Source organism: Leptodactylus fuscus, unplaced genomic scaffold (assembly GCF_031893055.1).
Source record: "Leptodactylus fuscus isolate aLepFus1 unplaced genomic scaffold, aLepFus1.hap2 HAP2_SCAFFOLD_80, whole genome shotgun sequence".
Taxonomy (NCBI): domain Eukaryota; kingdom Metazoa; phylum Chordata; class Amphibia; order Anura; family Leptodactylidae; genus Leptodactylus; species Leptodactylus fuscus.
In genome coordinates, this window is record NW_027440839.1 from 287,752 (window position 1) to 312,251 (window position 24,500).

Genomic DNA, 24,500 nt, shown 5'->3' on the forward strand with positions numbered 1-24,500 from the left:
GGAAATATAAGAAAGTTATGGGTGCGTTGTCTGATACGTATCCCACTTCTTGCTTCTTTAGTAAAGTATCTTCATATCGTCATCTTTGTCTGTTTTCAGCTTTCTTATCTTTTCCTTCTCCTCTTCGGACCAGTCATTGCGCCCAATGCTAGAATGAAAAACAGAATCACATTGAATTGGTGACTTATCATTTCGAGGATCTGCCTCTTTGGTTTACATTTTCCTGGATATTAAAAGAAAATTAAAAACAAGCAAAGATAAAAAACAACATAAAAATAAAGCCCGAAATGACGCATAAATTAGGTGACTAATTCAAATGGTAAAAATGTTACAGCCCTCAAAACCGCACAAAATAATCCGAAAATGTGTCCGGTCCTGAACCAGAGAAGCTGGCTGGCACTGACGTGGTTAAGTTGAGAGATGCCACACCCAATTGTCACACAAATGTTTTGTTAATAATGTTAATAATGTTTTTGTGTAACTTTCCCCTTCTGATACGTGATCTCTGTTCTATTGTGTAACTTTCACCTTCTGATATGTGATCTATGTTCTATTGTGTAACTTTCACTTTCTGATATGTGATCTATGTTCTATTGTGTAACTTTCCCCTTCTGATATGTGATCTCTGTTCTATTGTGTAACTTTCACTTTCTGATATGTGATCTATGTTCTATTGTGTAACTTTCACCTTCTGATATGTGATCTATGTTCTATTGTGTAACTTTCACTTTATGATATGTGATCTATGTTCTATTGTGTAACTTTCCCCTTCTGATATGTGATCTCTGTTTTATTGTGTAACTTTCACTTTCTGATATGTGATCTATGTTCTATTCTGTAACTTTCACCTTCTGATATGTGATCTATGTTCTATTCTGTATCTTTCACCCTCTGATATGTGACCTCTGTTCTATTGTGTAACTTTCACCTTCTGATATGTGATCTATGTTCTATTTTGTAACTTTCCCTTTCTGATATGTGATCTATGTTCTATTCTGTATCTTTCACCCTCTGATATGTGATCTATGTTCTATTGTGTAACTTTCACCTTCTGATATGTAATCTATGTTCTATTCTGTATCTTTCACCCTCTGATATGTGACCTCTGTTCTATTGTGTAACTTTCACCTTCTGATATGTGATCTATGTTCTATTTTGTAACTTTCCCTTTCTGATATGTGATCTATGTTCTATTCTGTATCTTTCACCCTCTGATATGTGATCTATGTTCTATTGTGTAACTTTCACCTTCTGATATGTAATCTATGTTCTATTCTGTATCTTTCACCCTCTGATATGTGACCTCTGTTCTATTGTGTAACTTTCACCTTCTGATATGTGATCTATGTTCTATTTTGTAACTTTCACCTTCTGATATGTGATCTATGTTCTATTCTGTATCTTTCACCCTCTGATATGTGACCTCTGTTCTATTGTGTAACTTTCACCTTCTGATATGTGATCTATGTTCTATTTTGTAACTTTCCCCTTCTAATATGTGATCTCTGTTCTATTGTGTATCTTTCACCCTCTGATATGTGATCTATGTTCTATTTTGTAAGTTTCCCCTTCTGATATGTGATCTCTGTTCTATTGTGTAACTTTCACCTTCTGATATGTGATCTATGTTCTATTTTGTAACTTTCCCCTTCTGATATGTGATCTATGTTCTATTGTGTAACTTTCACCTTCTGATATGTGATTTATGTTCTATTGTGTAATTTTTACCTTCTGATAGATGCTCTATATTCTATTGTGTAACTTTCACCTTCTGATATGTGATCTATATTTTATTGTGTAATTTTCACCTTCTGATATTCTTTACATTTTGCGTGTCCCAGTAATATAATATTAAAAACACTGGAAATATGAGTTCCCCCAATGTGTTTCCACATAACGTGGCTTTCCTGTCCATGAATAGACGCCTTGTCACATATTTTACAACCAGCCATTTCTTACATGGGCAGCTAAAGTGATTTGAGTAGAAGAGATGTCAGACATTAGTAGAGACGTCACATATGAAGATGCAGTCAGTATCACAAGGTAGAGACATCACATGTGAAGGTGCAGTCAGTATGATGCGATATAGAAGTCACATATGAAGGTGCAGTCAGCAGTTTATATCATAGATGTAATGATGGTGCGGAAGAACATAAAATAGAATAAATCCTCTAATACTCACTTTACTTCCTTTAACTTGCAATCTGGACTGGACAGAGCAGTCATCAAATCACTGAAGTGAGGACCGGACAGACGATTACCAGACAGGTCAAGTATCTTCAGGGACTGGTTATTCCTTATTCCAGAGGCCAACTGGGTGCAGGCAGTGTCTGGTAGAGCGATGTCAGCTAGTCTGTTGAAATACAAAGATGAGATGTTGGTGACGCTAACAAGGGGCCTTATTACAACATCTGTAGACTGAAAATGTGCAAAACAAATGTCCCTTGTAGTTGTAAAATCCTTAATTTAGAAGTCACCTCTTGTGTGTGGTGGATGTCAGTAATACCGGCAGCTGTGATCTGTCCAGTAACCTCAAATCTATGTTGTACAAATACTGAATCCCTCAGTAATGTCCTCATGTTACGGCCCATCATAAAGGAGTAATTTTTGCAGCACATGAAATCTACAATGGTCATTAAGCTGCTGAGAATCCTTCTTCATAAACGATCTATTGTAGCTCTCAGTCTCTGGCTCCTGGGTCTGCATCTAACATCCTGTTTTGTGTTGGGTGTGTGGGTTGCATTTGCTGGTAAGATGTGAGTATAATACTTATTACTGTGCCTGTCTCTGATAGCAATGAGAGGACATTTCTGGTTAGGTGAATATATGAGATGAGAATTTGACTACAGATGGGGAATAATCATCAGGAGCCCAAATATTCAATAATACAAGATGTCAGAAGAAAAAGGTGTGTGATATCTGATGTTCTTAAAAAATCATGCTGTATCAGTCACTGTGATAAATCAGGTGTAGTTTCAGTAATAAATCAGGTATAGTATCAGTAATAAATCGAGTGTAGTATCAGTGATAAATCAGGTATAGTATCAGTAATAAATCGAGTGTAGTATCAGTGATAAATTGGGTGTAATATCGATGATAAATTGGGTGTAGTATCAGTGATAAATCAGGTGTAATATCGGTGATAAATTGGGTGTAGCATCAGTGATAAATCGGGGGTAGTTTCAGTGATAAATCGGGTCTAGTATCGGGTGTAGTATCAGTGATAAATCAGGTGTAATATCGGTGATAAATCAGGTGTAGTATCGATGATAAATCGGGTGTAGTATCGATGATAAATCGAGTGTAGTATAAGTGATAAATCAGGTGTAATATCGGTGATATATTGGGCGTAGCATCATTGATAAATCGGGTGTAGTTTCAGTGATAAATCGGGTCTAGTATCGGGTGTAGTATCAGTGATAAATCAGGTGTAATATCGGTGATAAATCAGGTGTAGTATCGATGATAAATCGGGCGTAGTATCAGTGATAAATCGGGTGTAGTATTGATGATAAATCGAGTGTAGTATAAGTGATAAATCGGGTGTAGTATCAGTGATAAATTGGGTGTAGTATCAGTGATAAATCAGGTGTAGTATCGATGATAAATCAAGTGTAGTATAAGTGATAAATCGGGTGTAGTATCAGTGAAAAATTGGGTGTAGTATCAGTGGTAAATCGGGTGTAATATCGATGATAAATCGAGTGTAGTATAAGTGATAAATCAGGTGTAGTATCAGTGATAAATTGGGTGTAGTATCAGTGATAAATCGGGTGTAGTATCAGTGATAAATCGGGTGTAGTATCAGTGATAAATCGGGTGTAGTATCAGTGAGAAATTGGGTGTAATATAGGTGATAAATCGGGTGTAGTATCAGTGATAAATCGGGTGTAGTATCAGTGATAAATCGGGTCTAGTATCAGTGATAAATCGGGTGTAGTATTAGTGATAAATCGGGTCTAGTATCAGTGATAAATCGGGTGTAGTATAAGTGATAAATGGGTGTAATATCAGTGATAAATCGGGTGTAGTATCAGTGATAAATCTGGTGTAGTATCGATGATAAATCGAGTGTAGTATAAGTGATAAATCGGGTGTAGTATCAGTGATAAATTGGGTGTAGTATCAGTGGTAAATCGGGTGTAGTATCGATGATAAATTGGGTGTAGTATCAGTGATAAATTGGGTGTAGTATCAGTGATAAATTGGGTGTAGTATCAGTGATAAATCAGGTGTAGTATCGATGATAAATCAAGTGTAGTATAAGTGATAAATCGGGTGTAGTATCAGTGATAAATTGGGTGTAGTATCAGTGGTAAATCGGGTGTAGTATCAATGATAAATTGGGTGTAGTATCAGTGATAAATTGGGTGTAGTATCAGTGGTAAATCGGGTGTAGTATCAATGATAAATTGGGTGTAGTATCAGTGATAAATTGGGTGTAGTATCAGTGATAAATTGGGTGTAGTATCAGTGATAAATTGGGTGTAGTATCAGTGATAAATTGGGTGTAGTATCAGTGATAAATTGGGTGTAGTATCAGTGATAAATTGGGTGTAGTATCAGTGATAAATTGGGTGTAGTATCAGTGATAAATCGGGTGTAGTATCAGTGATAAATTGGGTGTAGTATCAGTGGTAAATCGGGTGTAGTATCAATGATAAATTGGGTGTAGTATCAGTGATAAATTGGGTGTAGTATCAGTGATAAATTGGGTGTAGTATCAGTGATAAATTGGGTGTAGTATCAGTGATAAATTGGGTGTAGTATCAGTGATAAATTGGGTGTAGTATCAGTGATAAATTGGGTGTAGTATCAGTGATAAATTGGGTGTAGTATCGATGATAAATAGAGTGTAGTATAAGTGATAAATCTGGGCCAATGACTCTGAAATGTTCATTTTGGAAACAGTTAGCACTTTTTTTTTTTATCTTTGGTTATATTTTTGCCCAGACCAGGACGTGTCCATTCAGCTGTTGTCTGGCCAGGACGTGTCCATTCATCAGGTGTCTGACCAGGACGTGTCCATTCATCAGGTGTCTGACCAGGATGTGTGCATTCATCAGGTGTCTGACCAGGACATGTCCATTCATCAATTGTCTGACCAGGACGTGTCCATTCATCAGGTGTCTGACCAGGACGTGTCCATTCATCAATTGTCTGACCAGGATGTGTCCATTCATCAGGTGTCTGACCAGGACGTGTCCATTCATCAGGTATCTGACCAGGACATGTCCATTCAGCTGTTGTCTGACCAGGACGTGTCCATTCATCAGGTGTCTGACCAGGACGTGTCCATTCATCAATTGTCTGACCAGGATGTGTCCATTCATCAGGTGTCTGACCAGGACGTGTCCATTCATCAGGTATCTGACCAGGACATGTCCATTCAGCTGTTGTCTGACCAGGACGTGTCCATTCATCAGGTATCTGACCAGGACATGTCCATTCAGCTGTTGTCTGACCAGGACATGTCCATTCAGCTGTTGTCTGACCAGGACGTGTCCATTCATCAGGTGTCTGACCAGGACGTGTCCATTCATCAATTGTCTGACCAGGACGTGTCCATTCATCAGGTGTCTGACCAGGACGTGTCCATTCATCAATTGTCTGACCAGGACGTGCCCATTCATCAGGTGTCTGACCAGGACGTGTCCATTCATCAATTGTCTGACCAGGACGTGCCCATTCATCAGGTGTCTGACCAGGACGTGTCCATTCATCAGTTGTCTGACCAGGACGTGTCCATTCACCAGTTGTCTGACCAGGACGTGTTCATTCATCAGTTGTCTGACCAGGACGTGTCCATTCATCAGTTGTCTGACCAGGACGTGTGGGAGTCCGACAGCTTCAACCATAATGGAAAGAACAGACTAATGCTTGTTTCATGTCTTACCGTAACTCCTCTATCCTGCAGGCTGGACTGGACAGAGCGGCCATCAAGTCACTGAAGTGAGGACCAGAAAGTTGGTTACCAGACAGTTCTAGATTCTTCAGGAACTTGTTATTCCTTATTACAGAGGCCAACTGGATACAGGACGATTCGGGTAGATCATTATAACCTAAACTGTAAGAATAAGAAGATGAGATGTGGAGATGCCTCTATAGAGCAGTAATATACACCTGGAATATTGTGAGAAAGTGTCCATCCAATCTATATATGTCTTCACCAGAACCCACATCTTGTAGAACATGGTGTCATAAATCAGAAATTGCTGGCAGTTATATAATATGTTCGCTGACACCAAATCCTGGAAATAGATAATCTCTGTATAATGGCCTCACTTTATGGGGTGTCATAAATCAGAAATTATTGTCCTACATGTAATCTACAATAGAGGAACTTGACTCACCCAACATCAGGAGGAAGATTACATGTATGAGAAGATAACCCGACCACAATAAGGACATCATGGCTGGTTATCAGTAGGATACTACATGTATGAGAAGATAACCTGACCACAATAAGGACATCATGGCTGGTTATCAGGAGGACACTACATGTATGAGAAGATAACCTGACCACAATAAGGACATCATGGCTGGTTATCAGGAGGACACTACATGTATGAGAAGATAACCTGACCACAATAAGGACATCATGGCTGGTTATCAGGAGGACACTACATGTATGAGAAGATAACCTGACCACAATAAGGACATCATGGCTGGTTATCAGGAGGACACTACATGTATGAGAAGATAACCTGACCACAATAAGGACATCACGGAGCATCATGAGGAGGAACAGACCTGACTGAAGAACATCTTATTACTCGGGCAACAGACTAAGGAGAAGAGCAAGAACCTTGAGCATGAGCTGCTGGTGTGGGTCAGGGGGTATTCTCAGGAATACTTTATTTCAGCTTACTTCTACTTTACTTTCTATTCTGTCAGCCTGAGGTCCCAGGAGAAGTTGCAGGGAGACGCATCTGTTATTATGTAGCCGGTCTCCCTGTAACTAAACTGATGGACGAGCTGGAGATGCCCAAAACTGAAATGCCCTTTTCCAACTAAGCGAATCCTGCTTGCTGCAGTCTGTAGCGGGATTAAATGTGTTTCATGAATTTACAGAAGAACTCAATCACATAACAATATTCCTTATTGAACATAAGGAGTCCCACAAAAGTGTAGGTACAAAAAAGTACTAGTCCTTAGTAAGTGAGAATACCAATAAGGAGGAGAGCGAATGGAATTTAGCCAGAATTCGAATTATACAAAATAGAAGCCACCGAAGGATCAGAACAATAAGGAGATGAAGGAGCAGTACATGGAGTAGAATATAGAATAGAATACAATCCACTTATAACATGTCACCCTGTATCTCTTATACTCACTGTAATGTCTCGATCCTGCAGGCTGGACTGGACAGAGCGGCCAATAAGTCACAGGGTTGAGGACCGGACAGACGGTTACCGGACAGATGGAGAATCTTCAGGGACTGGTTATTCCTTATTACAGAGGCCAACAGGGCGCAGGAAGTGGCTGATAGGTTATTACCCCCCAAACTGTAAGAAGAAGAAGATGAGATGTGAGTGATGCGTCCATAACTCTGTGTAACTGCAGAGAAAGTGTGAAGTCCGCTGAAATACAGAATCCCCAAATAATTGTCTCACTTTATGGCATATGAGAAATCAGAGCTTGAGGCAGAACATGGAAGTTATAAGGGCCAGTCTAAAAACTTGTGTCTCCATTCACCAGCTGGTGTGATAACCCTTTGCTTTCCATCAGTTCTTCTCGGTAGTCACAGGCAGTTTTTGGCAGAACTGGGGAGGGAGCTTGTCCCGTCAACCAGGGGTGAACCTGGGCTTTCTGCCGCCAAGGAGGGGCGGAGCTGAGGGGGTGGGGTCGCAAGAAAGGGGCTGAGCCGAGCAGAAGGGGGCGGGTCGAGCGGAAAGGGGGCATGGCCGAGCGGAGCAAGCGGAGTTTGCAGGCAGGAAGAGGACCTGCTCTCTGCCTGAGTGTGAGGGGCGGCCGCTGGAGCAGCGCTGCGTCCAGCAGGGCCACCCCAATATACTGCTTGCTTCCCGTGTCGGGCTGCAGACATGGTGACACTAAGCCAGTCCAGGACAGCTTGTCCTAGACTGGCTTAGCTCAGCAAAAATGCCGCCCACCCGAGGCCCTGGCATAGTGCCGTCTGAAGTGGTCGCCTCATGGGAAGTGCGGCACTGCCGCCAACGTACACTTACCTTAGATTGTCTCCAATTTCTTAAAACTTATTTAATAGAATAGCATCATGACACGCTAACAAAACCCTTAAAACGGTGAAATTCACATCTCAATCTCTGGGTGGCCACACATAGATTAGATACTATGAAATCGTGTTGTTTCGAAAAGCTTAACATCTATTGACACACATATCTGGTTACAAAGTTGTAAAGACAGGGATATCTATATCCAACACTGTCTTCTTACTCAAACAAGAGGCCATGGTCAGTGGAATCACTGACCATGGAACGAACCTAAAGGACTAACCATTCGAAACACTCCATTTCCCATTTTAAACGATGGATATTGCCGTATTGTAAATAGTCTATTAATATATGGAAGTATAGGAGTATGTATACCATATAGGAATGCCTCAAACAGCCACCCTTAGAGAGAACTGAGAGATGAAAATGATACCTATAAAACTGCAAGTCTCCCTGAAGAAAACAAGTCCTCCTAGATTTAGGCCTGGTTCACATCTGCATTCGGTATTCCGTTCGCAGACACCGAGCGGAGACCACACGGACCCTATTATAGTCTATAGGGTCTGTGTGGTTTCTTAACTAACCGCTTTTTAATGTGTATAGGTTTCCATTTGGGGGATCCCTAAGCTGACTTCCCAAACAGAATACTGAATGCAGATGTGAACCGGGCCTAAGTCTAGGAGGGCTTGTTTTTTCAGGGAGACTTGCAGTTTTATTGGTATCATTTTCATCTCTCAATTCTTTTTAACCCCTTCCCGACATGCGCCGTAATAGTATGGCGCATGTCGGGTCTGTAACTATGGCAACCGCCCGGGAGCCGGGCGGCCGCCATAGCTGCCGGGTGTCTACTGCTTTAAGCAGTAGACAACCGGCTCTAATGCCTCCGATCGGTCCCCGGACCGATCGGAGGTATTAACCCCTCCGGCACCGCGGTCAAAGGCGCCGGAGGCGCCATTTTCCCGGCGGCGCATGGGCGCCGCCATTTTGGCCGGGATCGCCGGCTCCTGGAGCATGCTCCAGGGCCGACCCCCCGTTGCCATGACAGCCGGGAGCCTTGTACAGGCTCCCAGGCTTATCTGCAAATCCTTTCTTTTGCAGGCTGGTCTATGCATTAGCATTGTAATGCATTGCATTAGTGATCAGACCCCCTGGGGTTCAACACCCCTAGGGGGTCTAATAAATGCAAAAAAATAAATAAAAAAAAAGTTAAAAAAAATATAAAAAAAATATAAAAAGAACTAAAAGTTCAAATCCCCCCCCTTTCCCTAGAACACATATAAAAGTAGTTAAAAACTGTGAAACATATACATGTTAGGTATCCCCGCGTCCGAAATCGCCCGCTCTACAAATCTATAAAAATATTTTTCCTGTTCGGTAAACGCCGTAGTGGGAAAAATAGTTGAAAGTGCCAAACCGCCGTTTTTTCACTGTTTTGATTCTGATAAAAATTTGAATAAAAAGTGATCAAAGCAATAACATTTCCCGAAAATGGTAGAACTAAAAAGTACACCCGGCCCCACAAAAAAAGACGCCCTATACATCCCCGTACACGCACGTATAAAAAAGTTACGGCTGTCGGAATATGGCGACTTTTAGAAAAAAAATTTTTTAACACAGTTTTGGAATTTTTTTTTAGGGGTCAAAATGTAAATAAAACCATATAAATTTGGTATCCCTGGAACCGTACCGAAACACAGAATACAGGGGACATGTCATTGTGGCTGCACAGTGAACGCTGTAAAACCAAAGCCCGTAAGAAAGTCGCAGAAATGCATTTTTTCTTCAAATCCACCCCATTCTGAATTTTTTTCCTGCTTCCCAGTACATTATATAGAATAAATAATGGTGGCATCATGAAGAAAAATTTGTCCCGCAAAAATTAAGAGCTCATATGGCTCCGGGAGCAGAGAAATAAAAAAGTTATGGGGTTTAGAAGGAGGGGAGTCAAAAACGAAAATCAAAAAATGCCATAGGCGGGAAGGGGTTAATGGTGAATTTTTGAGGCATTCCCGTATGGTATACATGAACCGGGCCTTAGGTAGACGGAAATATTATCATGTTATGGATATCAGAATATAGTGATGCAAATAAAGTTTTTTTTTATGTATTACCCCAATTCCAAAAAAAGTATTCAAAACCAAAATGGAATAATTTGGATATTGGGAATTGAAATATGGCAGCCACTCAGGAGCTGTATAATACATATTGTAATGTATTATATTAGTGATCAGACCCTCTGACGTTCAAGTCCCTCAGGGGATCTAATAAATGCAACAAAAATTAGTTATTTTTTTTAAAAAGTAAAAAAATAAAAAATAAATTATATATATATATGTATATAGGCATATACGATCCAGACTCCCATTGAAATCAATGGGAGCGTATACGGCGCTCAAAGTCTCACACGCCATATACGTGCCACATCACGTGCCACATTACTCCGTGTGAATGCACCCTTGTGGAACACTTTTCTGACATTGGCGCCCACCTTTCTATAGATAGGTGAGACTCTGTCTCTCTAACATGCTGTGTATATATATTACATTGTGTCTATATCTAGTATTCAGAGAATTTGTGTGTTATATTTGTAACAAAGGTTTTTTGTCTGTGCAGAGGTTGAGGATTTGGTATCACAGTCTTTGTGTTTACAGTGACTTGTATGTGTGAATCCATCTTGTTATTTGTACTCCTATATATGCTTTGAGATTTGTATTTTATATTAATAAAATTGGAATTTTTTATTTTTTTTAATACATATTGGTCTGTTTCTATAGGTATTTTTTGGGGTTCTAGAAGTGTTTATCTTCTATTGTGTAACTTTCACCTTCTGATATGTGATCTCTGTTCTGTAATGTAACTTTCACCTTCTGATATGTGATCTATGTTCTGTAATGTAACTTTCCCCTTCTGATATGTGATCTATCTTCTATTGTGTAACTTTCACCTTCTGATATGTGATCTATCTTCTATTGTGTAACTTTCACTTTCTGATATGTGATCTATCTTCTATTGTGTAACTTTCACCTTCTGATATGTGATCTATGTTCTATTGTGTAACTTTTGCCTTCTGATATGTGATCTATCTTCTATTGTGTAACTTTCACTTTCTGATATGTGATCTATCTTCTATTGTGTAACTTTCACCTTCTGATATGTGATCTATCATCTATTGTGTAACTTTCACCTTCTGATATGTGATCTATCTTCTATTGTGTAACTTTCACCTTCTGATATGTGATCTACTGTATGTTCTATTGTGTAACTTTCACCTTCTGATATGTGATCTCTGTTCTATTGTGTAACTTTCGCCTTCTGATATGTGATCTACTGTATGTTCTATTGTGTAACTTTCGCCTTCTGATATGTGATCTATCATCTATTGTGTAACTTTCACCTTCTGATATGTGATCTATCTTCTATTGTGTAACTTTCACCTTCTGATATGTGATCTCTGTTCTATTGTGTAACTTTCGCCTTCTGATATGTGATCTACTGTATGTTCTATTGTGTAACTTTCACCTTCTGATATGTGATCTCTGTTCTATTGTGTAACTTTCACCTTCTGATATGTGATCTATGTTCTATTATGTAACTTCCCCTTCTGATATGTGATCTCTGTTCTGTTGTGTAACTTTCACCTTCTGATATGTGATCTCTGTTCTGTTGTGTAACTTTCACCTTCTGATATGTGATCTATGTTCTGTAATGTAACTTTCACTTTCTGATATGTGATCTATATTCTATTGTGTAACTTTCACCTTCTGATATGAGATCTATGTTCTGTTGTGTAACTTTCACCTTCTGATATGTGATCTCTGTTCTATTGTGTAACTTTCCCCTTCTGATAGGTGATCTATGTTCTATTGTGTAACTTTCACCTTCTGATATGTGATCTATGTTCTATTGTGTAACTTTTGCCTTCTGATATGTGATCTATGTTCTATTCTGTATCTTTCACCCTCTGATATGTGACCTCTGTTCTATTGTGTAACTTTCACTTTCTGATATGTGATCTATCTTCTATTGTGTAACTTTCACCTTCTGATATGTGATCTATCTTCTATTGTGTAACTTTCACTTTCTGATATGTGATCTATCTTCTATTGTGTAACTTTCACCTTCTGATATGAGATCTATGTTCTGTTGTGTAACTTTCCCCTTCTGATATGTGATCTATGTTCTATTGTGTAACTTTCACTTTCTGATATGTGATCTAACTTCTATTGTGTAACTTTCACCTTCTGATATGTGATCTATGTTCTATTGTGTAACTTTCACCTTCTGATATGTGATCTATGTTCTATTGTGTAACTTTCACCTTCTGATATGTGATCTATGTTCTATTGTGTAACTTTCACTTTCTGATATGTGATCTATGTTCTATTATGTAACTTTCCCCTTCTGATATGTGATCTATGTTCTATTATGTAACTTTCCCCTTCTGATATGTGATCTATATTCTATTGTGTAACTTTCACCTTCTGATATGAGATCTATGTTCTATTGTGTAACTTTCACCTTCTGATATGTGATCTCTGTTCTATTGTGTAACTTTCGCCTTCTGATATGTGATCTATGTTCTATTGTGTAACTTTCACCTTCTGTTATGTGATCTATGTTCTATTGTGTAACTTTCACCTTCTGATATGTGATCTCTGTTCTATTGTGTAACTTTCGCCTTCTGATATGTGATCTATGTTCTATTGTGTAACTTTCACCTTCTGATATGTGATCTATGTTCTATTGTGTAACTTTCACCTTCTGATATGTGATCTATGTTCTATTGTGTGACTTTCACCTTCTGATATGTGATCTCTGTTCTATTGTGTAACTTTCGCCTTCTGATATGTGATCTATGTTCTATTGTGTAACTTTCACCTTCTGATATGTGATCTATGTTCTATTGTGTAACTTTCGCCTTCTGATATGTGATCTATGTTTTATTGTGTAACTTTCACCTTCTGATATGTGATCTATGTTCTATTGTGTAACTTTCACCTTCTGATATGTGATCTATCTTCTATTGTGTAACTTTCACCTTCTGATATGTGATCTATGTTTTATTGTGTAACGTTCACCTTCTGATATTTGATGATCTGCAGAATACAGATAAATATGATTCTTTACTACTCAGTAAACACTGTATAAACAAAACCTGTAAAACAATGGCAAAATTATAATATTAGACATTCAAAAATTTAAATTAAATTAATTAAATGAATCTCATTACTACTTTACCAGAAGTACTGGAGGTTGTGTAACATTGGTGCAAATTGTAGCAATCCTTCAGTGTCTAAGGAACATCTAAATAGTTTGAGTTCTTCTATATGTGTGCAGGTTTCCATGATAAAGGCTAACGCTGTGCAGTCTAGAGCGGACATGTGAACACCACCTAGGTCAAAAATTTTATGTGACTTTAATGTTTCCAGCACTAGAGCCTTATTCCGGGTTTCAAACAGATATAAGAATGTCCTGAGAAGTTGCTTTTTGTCTTCTCTTTTCTCCAGTTTTTGTTCGGAAATTAGGTTTTTCAGCCAAGTTATAACAACTACAGAAGCCTGAGCTGCTTGTTTGTCCAGGTATCCAGTTAGTATTGACCTGGTGGTGCCGTCTGATAGACCACACAGGAAACGGAGGAACATCTCACCACGTCCATCAGGATAGGATTTGGCTTCTTCTAGTGATTTCTGTAACTTCTCAGGAGAATATTCAGTATAATGGACTAAGGCAGAGAAGAATTCCTGAACAGTGAGATGTAAGAAGGAATAGGTCACAGGTTCTTCCGATTCCATCAGAAAACTTGATAAGAGCTTTGACTTGTTGTCCACATAGAAAGAATCCAGATCTCGTTCCTCAAAAATAACCCTGTGATTCATGACTCCATGTTGTGCCATCCATCCGATGGACTGCAGGATCTTCTGAGCGTCACTTTTCTCCAGGCTGTGATTGGCCAGAATGTTGGCGACAAATATGGCAAAGAGTTGTGTGACTGTTCTAGGTAATAATGTCACCTGCTGGTCACTACTTGTGGTCTGGAAGCTCCTGGATAATACAGTACAGATGATCCAGCAGTAGGACGGGAGGTAACAGAACGTGTACAAGGTGGCATTCTGCTTCACATAAGTAAAAGCCTTCTCTGACAGTTCAGGGTTGGAGAAGAAATTCTCAAAGTAAATCTGTCGTTCTTCTGGAAGAAACCCAGTGATTTCTACTATTCTCTGGAAAACTGTACAATCAATGGATGCCAGTCTGGTTGGACGACTGGTCATTAGGACAGAACAACCATTAAGAAGAGACTTTCTCACCAAACTAACCACAATCTGACCACAATGTCCGAGCTGTTTAGGATGAGAGCATAAGTGACGTGATGTGAAATCCATTGTATGATTGCTTTCATCTAATCCATCAAATATAAACAGAAGTTTCTCTGGATCTTGTAAGATGTTCTCCAGCTGCTCCTCCAGATATGGGTACTGATGAAGGATCATGGTCTCCAGACTAACCTTATCCAGTCTGTTCAGTTCCCGGAATTTGAAGAAGAAGACAAAAGAGAATCTTTGATAGAGATCGCCCTTCACCCAGTCATAGACAAACTTCTGCATCAGTGTGGTCTTCCCTACACCGGGCACTCCACTCACCATTACCACATGTGGTACAAGACTGGATCGGTGGCACCAACGGAACATCTTGTTAACGAAAATGCGCTCTAATTGTTTTTCGGTTTTCTTTAAATTTTTCTCATGTCTTGCCCCGGTCTCTATGAGCTCATTCTGAGAACGTTCCCTAAAGTGATCAGTGGAGACAATGACGAGGTTCACATAACGTGTTGGGAAGGAGAAACTTTCCTCTCCCTGGTTACATCTTGGAGGGTTATTTTCTTTAAGTTTCTGAGTTTTTTCATGTAAATGTTTCTTGTGACAGTTCTGGATATCTGTAGAAAATAAGAAAATAAAGGTGAAGATACAAAGCTGAAATGTTTGTCTCCTTTTTTGTGATCAGTAATTAAGCATTTTATTTTATGAAAGGGGTGTTCCAGGCTACATATATTGATGACTAACCCTAATCATAAGTCATCTGTTTCATACTGTTGGGCTCTGACACCCAAAACTCTAATCAGCTACATGTTTTAAGCAGCCAATATACAGACAATGGAGCAGAAGGTTAGCCTTTTTTAATGTTTTTGACTTTAAGGTTCTGCAGGATTGTTTGGATTTCAAAAGGCTAAAGGTAATTACCCATTATTACCGCAGCACCAACCACCATCAGTGGTACCAGGCAGAGCTGAGTATCGGCCAGTACCCGACCATCTGAAATTCTTGTTGAATATTGAGACAACCACAACTTGGTGTTAGCAAGCTGAGAAGTGGCCAAAATGTAATTCTGGCTTAAGGGCTCGGTGATTTTTTTTCTCCATTTTTATATTTTGGAAAAAGTCAGAAAACTGTAATTTATTTTATTTTTTGGGCAACGTAGCCGTTTGAGGGCTTGTATTTTGTAGAATATATTATACTTTCAATGGCACCTTTTGGGGACTTGTTGTAGGGCATGTATAAAATAGTCTTCTTCTTCCAAGGTTCAGTACAGTTATGATGATATTGTATATATATATATATATATATATATATATATATATATAGTTTTGCTCATTTTGCACAACATGAGCACTTTCTTTTTTGTATAATTGTTGTATAGTCTCTCTGATTGACTGTAGTCTGTCTGTCATAAGGGCTGATTGCAGGGCATTATGGGTAAGCCTGCCTGATCTCCAAGGCTATGTGATCCTCCTCTCTGTTTTCACATGATGGAAGCCATTTTAGTTTTGTAACCGTTCCACCTTACAAATAATATATTTCTTAAACAAATTTGGAACATTAAATTGTGCAGTTACAATGTAGACTTTACACCTTTGGTTGATATTTGGGGATAAAGGGTTGACTCAAGGTTAGAAGATTATTATGACAGCCATGTCAACGGATCCAGCGGGGATCATACCGGAAACGTTTCATCGAGCAAGGTCCACCAAGTTTTATTCTTAGAAGAGTAGAAGCTTCATGACGATATTGAGAGGTTTTGGTAGAATACATAGAATATACTCCATGATATATAGTCTGATGTAAGGGGATGAAAAATAATAAAGGGCCCTATCAATACTCACAAGGATTACTGTAACCTTCTCCCCCAGTACTCACCTGCCAGCTCTGGGGTTAGTCGGTGTCCGTCTTCATCCAGTAGTATTTGTTCCACCAGAGAGTCACCTAATAAGAAACAGTAGGATTTAGGAGACATCATCAGTGCCGGTGTAGAAGTGACTGCACTAAATGTGATCCAAGTCATTTTATACTAAGTTTCCTGCAGGGGGCGCTCTATGTCTGGTGTGTTTTTCAGTCAAAATGATAAAAAATATAATTTTCCTATCAATTTTATATAAAATCCATGAAAATGAGACAAAATTGTGATGGAATTGTTGCAGAATGTTACCGGTTCTTGGGCTAAAAGATGCAGAGAAGGAGAGAAAATGTTCTCAGGTCTTTTTGTTTTTGCCCTTATACGTTCATAGGACCGTACAGTTGTCTAATAGCGAGACAAGAACATGATCACTATATAACCTATATACATTTATAGATCTATATACATGAGATATTGCCATAGTCATACCGCAAAGCAGAGAGATACTCAAAGAAGATGTAGAAAAAAACTGTAAACCTACCAATTCTCTTACATAGCGATCCCCTTAAAGTGTAACTCCCATTTTTTTAATGTTGTGTTTGGTGTTCGGTGACCATTTTTGTAATATACTGTATTCTCCTATCTAACTTGCTTTTTATTATAAAACAGGCTGTGACTGAGCTGTTACTAGGGAGAGTCCGTCCACACTTGTCTTGTGTATATGCTGAGCTCCATAGAGTACAGGGGTACGGACAGAGTCTCCCTGGCAGAGCTTGGTTTCAGTATTACTAATGTAAACTTTACAGTCTGTTTTCTATTAAAAGGCAGTTAGATAGGTTAATAAAGTATATTACAAAAATGTTCTTCATACATCTGAGTAGGCTTTTTTTTGTGCATTCATGTGACACGATGAGCAGCAATTCAATATTTGGGTGTAATATTTTGACTGCAGGTAACAATCTGAAGACAGAACAGCATATCCTATCCTTCCTTCCTATCCTATCCTATCCTACTAATACTAATATATTTGAATGTTTGTTCCTCAATCACGCAAAAACAGCTGAACGGATTTGAATGAAATTAGGCACATAAATAGATTGTAACCTCGATTAACATATAGGCTACTTTTTACATATAGGCTACTTTTTATCCCGGTAAATGACATGGCTTCATGACTGTTATGAATTTATGTTCACATACTATATTACACTGCTCTTATGTCAGCTTCTGAGAAAGCCAGGGCTGTTATCTCTCTGAGTAAACACACGCTAACCCTTAGTGTACATACATTTGCATATTATCTGATCTGCTTCAGTCACTGATGACAAACTGACATGGGCAAACAACTTTAATTCAAATTGGCAGTTTGACAATTTTCAACATTCCTAATGCTTGGAAAAAGGAAATGTAATTTGTCGCGAACAAGGAGAGCTATGAAGGCAGCCAGAAGTCACAGAGTTCTCTTTAATCGGGGCTGAGGGGGATCATCGACGCCAACAACACGCTCATTATATGGTGTCCCAGTGAGCTGCTGACATACCAGAACAATCACAGGCACGGTATGAGGAACAAGGTCAGCAGCAGGACAGCTTGCGAGCTGCCAAAATGCTGGAGCAGGCAAACCATCAACGGCAGCAATTTGCTGAATATAGGCGGATCATCGATGCCAACAACCCGCAGATGAAGTTGCGGGCAGAAGCTAGTACGTTATATTTTGGAGAGAGGTTGGATTTATATAATAGTATTATTTCATGCTGGACACATCATATATAACATTACCTCTGTGTCGGAGTTCCTCCAGTACAGCCTGCAGGCTGGGGGACTCCTGATTCTTCTGTAAGGCATAAAGACTGTCCCACAAAGCGATCACAGCCTTCCTTCCTACGCTGAAAATATCTCGTAGTAAAGTCCGGGCCAATGTTTTTGTATCGTTTTCTAGATTCAGATAATTCTAGAACATAAAATAGGTCATACATATGAAATATTACAAAGGGTTAACACTGATGGATATTTCAGGTCAGTCTTCCCTATAAAATACAACATGGTTGTCAATTGTGATGAGAACTTGTTACTGGATATATTGTTAGATCTGACAACGGAGAGATTCTAGAGATTCTAGGAGTCAGTGTGTTAGTCAGACCTGGCGGCCACTGCTGCGGTGACAATCCTTATATTACTTTTGGTGCTGATATCATGCCACGCCGTGCTCATGGACCTGACATCACTGATTGTTTTGGATATATCTAATGATGCCACGAGAAAATGGCGGATTATTTTGGGTCAAGCAGTTATACAGCACTATAATACTCCGGTCTGTCACATGATCCAGGGTGGAGATGGAATCCCAAAGAAAAGGAAAGGCCGTCAGCGCTAACCCAGTGGAAGGCTTTCATTGAAGTGCGTGTGCTACGATGCTATGGCCACCTATACATAACTTTATACTGAAAAAATGGAGCGGTAACCCCACCCCCAAGGTCAGGGGTAGAGGTCAAAGTGCATGGAAGCATCAACACACAACAATCCATACAAGTGAATACATAAATAACATATAATAGCAAGATTGTTCTTCAAGATGCTACAATGTACTGGGAAGCTGGAAGATAATTCCGAATGGAGTGAAACTGGAGAAAAACTGCGACTGTGCAACTTTCTTACGGGCTTCATTTTTATGGCGTTCACTCTGCAGCCAAAATGACCTGTTACCTGTACTCTATGTTTCAGTACGATTCTGTTGATGCCAAATTTATCTGGTTTTATTTACATTTTAAGGGACTTTGCATCCTGAAATGTGTAACCGGTTCACGGTGTCCATTGTGTTTTTTCCCCGTGATGGATGTGTAAATTTTTATACTAAATTAAAAGCTAAATTTTCTAATGCCATTGGATTATCGCTGGATCACTCCGTCTGCTTCAGACTGCGGGGTTCTTTTTCTTTTCGTTGCGAGGAGTGGGCTGCTAACACAGTCTATAGAATATTTCTATAAGTTTGGGGCACCAGAGGCCTTATTGCCTGCGATCAGTTTGGGCTGCCATAGTTAAATCCCCGACTTGTTAACACCCCTACCTACCACATCCGTACCAACACTGAATACATTCAAGTATAGAGGATACATTGCTGATCAGACTGCTGACATTTCCTCTAGGATTGCGCTCAGGACAGACAAGATGTGTTTTTCACATTACAAAGAGCATAGGTCGGGACAGGCTGAGTTTGTTCATCATGGTAAACGGGCATTACGGTAAGTCAGGGCAGGCAGAAGAGGATCAGAGTCAAGTGCACACTGGTAGTAAGAGTATGTAGTGTTAGAAGCCTGCTGCACAAGGACTAGCACATTAGGTACATTATTGTACTATCCGGTGGAGGTAGGTGCCTTAAGTACCCAGGATCACAGGCTACTATGGCTTTAGGAGCTGGGCAGGGACTGTGAATGTGTCCTATGGGGATGAGCAGCAGAAGAAGCTGGGATACGGTAACAATGGCAGAGATGTGAGACATGGCATGCCGACTTACTCTAGGTAAGGGGAGATGCCATCAGCACTACAGTAATGGGACACTTGTATGCAAGTCTGAAAGTCCCTGTCTTCTCACCTCAACATCAGTGATATTCCGGGATTTCAGCTCACTCAGAAGTGATCGAGGACTCCTCACGTTCTCCACAATGTAGAGCAGATCATCCTGGAAATATTCATACGTCATCCTCAGGACATGATCCTTATACTGACAAAGCCGCTGGTGAAACTGCCGGGTCTCATCATCTAGGACATGAAGGAGACACAAGAATGAAATCTTCTAGGACATGGAGAAGACTCGCAGCATTGTATGGAGAATAGTCATGTTCTGGATCATTTTAGAAGCTTCTACCTGCCCCGTCTTTATTGCATTTTAGAGACTTAACATTTCATTATGTGGTTTGGTGGGGAATGGAATAGCTTAAAGGGGTTGTCCCATCACAAGGACCCTATCTATACTGCTAGTTTATGTGGATTTAAGACTTTTCCTAAATACATTGCTTTATCAAAGCTGCTTTGTTTGGCCGCTATCTTAATTTATTCACTCCATTGTTTACACTGCGTTTCTATGGCCACTGGGCTTATCTGCTCAGTTCCCAAATGACATAGCTGCCTGCTTCTGCCTGCTCTCAGGGGGGGGAAGGAGAGGCTGAGTGCTGGGAACAGCTTTTGGCTGTTTATGTCTGACAAGTAACGGAGCTCCTCAGATAGGGGAAAGGGGAGGTGAGAGCTCCAGCATTTCTGAACTCAGCTCCTCCACTTATCAGCTGGTTTAATTGAATTTGGCTGATAAGAACTGAGATAAGGAGTCCAGTACCTCTGTATATAATGCAAGCTGACTCAAATCCAGCTCTGCTACATCAGCTTCATACTATGGTAATGCATTTACAACCAATCCTTCATTACTGACTACAAACATAGCAGATAGTAGAGCAAGTGAAACCCCGCCCACCAATGTGCTGAGAAAACCAGGAAGTGAAGAGAGCACAGAGCCTGCAGGTTGGTGAACAAGAGTTATGAGAATACCCCTTTAACATCATCACAAAGAAAGGATTGTCCGGCGTCTCCCGACAAGCGGGATTTATTACTATGTGGACAGACAGACAACCAAGTTGGTTTTCCGTGCAGCAGAGATGTCTGAGGATAGTTGTTACTTGTATCACAGCGCCTGCACTGCCCTCCACTAACTAAGGTGCAGACATTCTTAGGCACCTCTAGAACTTTATACTAGGCAGGAAAATCATCCTATAGGCCTGGTTAATCTCTCTATATTATACAAATGAATTCTTATCTGTCTGTCTGTCCAAACCAAACGACTGGACCGATCTTCACCAAATTTGGTACAGAGATACTTCAGGTATCCAGGAAGGTTTAAGACAAGACTCCAACTCGCTCGGACGTACCGTTGCTGAGATACAGCATTCCAAAAACAATGCCCGCCCCCCCCCCCTTAGCCAATGCAAACCTGCAAGTCTTTCACTCATATTCCAACTGCAATACACACAATACTCCACATGCACAATACAACACTGATATCCAAACTGAGATACACGCATCAGAGGATTAGATACACAGATCAGCACACAGTATCACACGCCAGAGGATTAGATATGTGCGTCTTCACACAGTACCACATGCCGTAGAATTAGATACGCGCATCTACACACAGTTCCACACTCCAGAGGATTAGATACACGCGTCTGCACACAGTACCACACGCCAGAGGATTAGATACACGCGTCTGCACACAGTACCACATGCCGTAAGATTAGATACACACGTCTGCACACAGTTTCACTTGTCGGAGGATTAGATATGTGCCTCTTCACACAATACCACACGCTGGAGGATTAGATATGCGCGTCTGCACACATTACCACACCAACAAGGATTAGATACTTGCGTCTAAACACAGTACTACACGGGGAAGGATTAGATACAGCTTTACTCCAGGTATCCATAACAACTGATCACAGATTTTTCACTGGTATACAAAATGAGATACACATAATCACATGACGCTTATGGACATACACACAAACCACATACAAAATACACCAGTGCAAAACTGGACAATTCTTATGGGGCCACTACACAAACATAAAATGTAATATACCTGTGCGAGGCCGAGTCCTCCTGCTAGTAGTTTATAAGTTTATATTTGTTAGTATTCATTGAATATTTCAATAATCGATATTCGCTGTGACCTTTGCCCTCCATCAGTTCTTCTTGGTACTTGCAGTTTTTGGCACAGCTGGGCAGGGAGGTTGTTCCCGCCGCCATCTTGGAGAACTAAGCCCAGATCTTCTATGGATGTTGCTTGCTCCAATCCGTCTCTCTTTGTCACCTCAGACAGATTAGATAGTGACGAGATCAGGGCTATATCTGCGGGGGCAAAATCATCACTTCCAGGACTCCGCCTCCAAAGGGCAAAGGTCACACCAAATATTGATGGGATTTATTTATTTATTTCTTTTAAATGTAGATTGTGAGCCCCACGTAGAGCTCACAATGTACATTTTTCCCTATCAGTATGTCTTTTTTGGAATATGGGATGGAAATCCATGCAAACACGGGGAGAACATACAAACTCCTTGCAGATGTTTTTTTTTTTTGCCCTTGGCGGGATTTGAACACCAGGACTCCAGCGCTGCAAGGCTGCAGTGCTAACCCCTGAGCCACCGTGTGGCCCCTATTGATGGGATTTAGGCCGGGTTCACACGGAGTATTCTGGCTCGTGATTTGGTACACAGACGCCGCGGGATCTTTTGCGGGCCGTATACGCTCCCATTGTTTTCAATGGGAGCCGGTACCGTATACGCAGTGCTATTTTGCGGCGACCGCAAAATAGCGCCGCGTATACGGTACCGGCTCCCATTGAAAACAATGGAAGCGTATACGGCCCGCAAAAGATCCCACGGCGTCTGTGTACCACATTACGAGCCACAATACTCCGTGTGAACCCAGCCTTACATTTCTCTTTTCTTTATTTTTGGTAATTCCCAAAAATAAACTATTAACCCTTCTATCTCTGATAGTGGCCACTGGTTAGCACCGCAGCAATGAATCCTGGGCCCACATCTGACCAAGGACATCTGCATGAAGTTTGTATGTTTGGTGGGTTTCCTTCCTCATTCCACAAACAACATCTGTATATGATACGTAATAGAATACAATTCTTTGCAGCATTATTTTGCACAGTACTGTATACACTTGGGTTGAGAGTTAGTGGCAGGGCTCTGTATAGTCTGTATGAGTCTGGCGTGTATACATGTGAATACATTTTGTGTAATTGTTTATAGAATTGTAGCAATAAGAGAATTCCAGAAAGAGACAAATATTGGAAGAAACTTCCTTAAGACCCCTCAGCCTGCCCGGGGAGATTATTCTATCGCTCCTCATACACATCTGTTATATGTCAGCTGGACATCGGCCTACACTGCTTTGTCCTACACTAAGCCTTGCACCAGCTGTCCCACTACAGACACTTATCCCATCATCAGGGCTCAGACTCCTCTACTTCTTATCAAGATGTTGTAGGAACATTTGTCAAGTACAGGAAGAGGAGGAGAAGAAGGAGGAGGAAGAAGAGAAGGAGGAGGAGGAGGAAGAGGAGAAGAAGGAGGAGGAGAAGGAGGAGGAGGAAGAAGAGGAGGAGGTGGAAGAGGAGAAGAAGGAGAAGGAGGAGGAGGAAAAAGAGGAGGAGGAGGAGCAAGAGGAGGAGGAGGAGAAGGAGGAGGAGAAGAAGGAGAGGGAGGAAGAAGAAGAGGAGGAGGAGAAGAAGGAGGAGGAAGAAGAGAAGGAGGAAGAAGAGGCGAAGAAGGAGGAGGAGGAGTAGAAGGAGGAGGAGAAGGAGGAGGAAGAAGAGAAGGAGGAGAAGAAGGAGGAGGAAGAAGAGGAGGAGGAAGAAGAGGAGAAGAAGAAGGAGAAGGAGGAAGAAGAAGAGGAGGAAGAGAAGGAGGAGGAAGAAGAGGAGAAGAAGGAGGAGGAAGAAGAGAAGGAGAAGAAGGAGGAGGAGAAGGAGGAAGAAGAGGAGGAGGAGGAAGAGGAGAAGAAGGAGGAGGAGGAGTAGAAGGAGGAGGAGGAAGAAGAGGAGGAGGAAGGAGGAGGAGAAGAAGGAGAAGGAAGAAGAGGAGAAGGAGGAAGAAGAAGAGGAGGAAGAGAAGAAGGAGGAGGAGGAAGAAGAGGAGGAGTATTCCTTACCATCAGCAGAAGATGTGTCACTCATTCTTGAGCCTCGATAGATAGTAAAATCCTACAAGATATAAAAAAACCCCTTTACTATATTTCAAACAAACCCCGCAGATCCTCCCTCCGCCCATCCTAATGGCTACAGCCTTGTCCCGCTGATATAACTGGATGAGGGCTTAAAGGGACTGTCCACATCATGGCATCAAACACGCCGGCCCCAGAGATTTAACAATGTACTTGTGTTATGAAAAGTTTCTAAGTCTTGTTCTGTACAGAAGATTATGAGGAGGGGAGGCAGGCAAGGATCCAGCATACCACCGCCATGCTGATGACTATCATATATATCTGCCTGGCCAGATATTACCGCTCTGCTATCCAGAGTACCAGAGTGTCTATCAGCTGTAGCCTCCTCCTTGTCTATGGCACCATATAGATACTGTA

The 24,500-nt window shown here is 40.7% G+C and overlaps 1 protein-coding gene across 1 annotated transcript; it reads right to left on the minus strand.

Annotated features, from left to right (window-relative positions):
* Positions 1-57: 57 nt before the first annotated feature.
* On the minus strand, positions 58-24,118 carry LOC142188812 (NACHT, LRR and PYD domains-containing protein 12-like). The gene is made up of 9 exons (XM_075262036.1): positions 24,072-24,118; positions 19,948-20,114; positions 18,138-18,309; positions 16,382-16,447; positions 13,431-15,123; positions 7,338-7,508; positions 5,897-6,067; positions 2,183-2,353; positions 58-148 (listed from the first exon to the last, which is right to left on the minus strand). Exons 1-9 carry the CDS (start codon positions 24,094-24,096, stop codon positions 58-60), a joined length of 2,727 nt encoding a protein of 908 aa, XP_075118137.1. The 5' UTR covers positions 24,097-24,118.
* Between the last annotated feature and the right edge of the window lie 382 nt (positions 24,119-24,500).

Bases quoted from the DNA above. Each gene is read 5' to 3' on its own strand.
- LOC142188812 (XM_075262036.1), bottom strand. From the start codon at position 24,096: ATGAGTGACACATCTTCTGCTGATG. The intron at 7,509-13,430 runs GTAAAGTAGTAA...TTCTTCTTACAG, and splicing joins CACAACCTCCAGTACTTCTG to TTTGGGGGGTAATAACCTAT. The intron at 149-2,182 runs GTGAGTATTAGA...TTTTCATTCTAG, and splicing joins TGCAAGTTAAAGGAAGTAAA to CATTGGGCGCAATGACTGGT.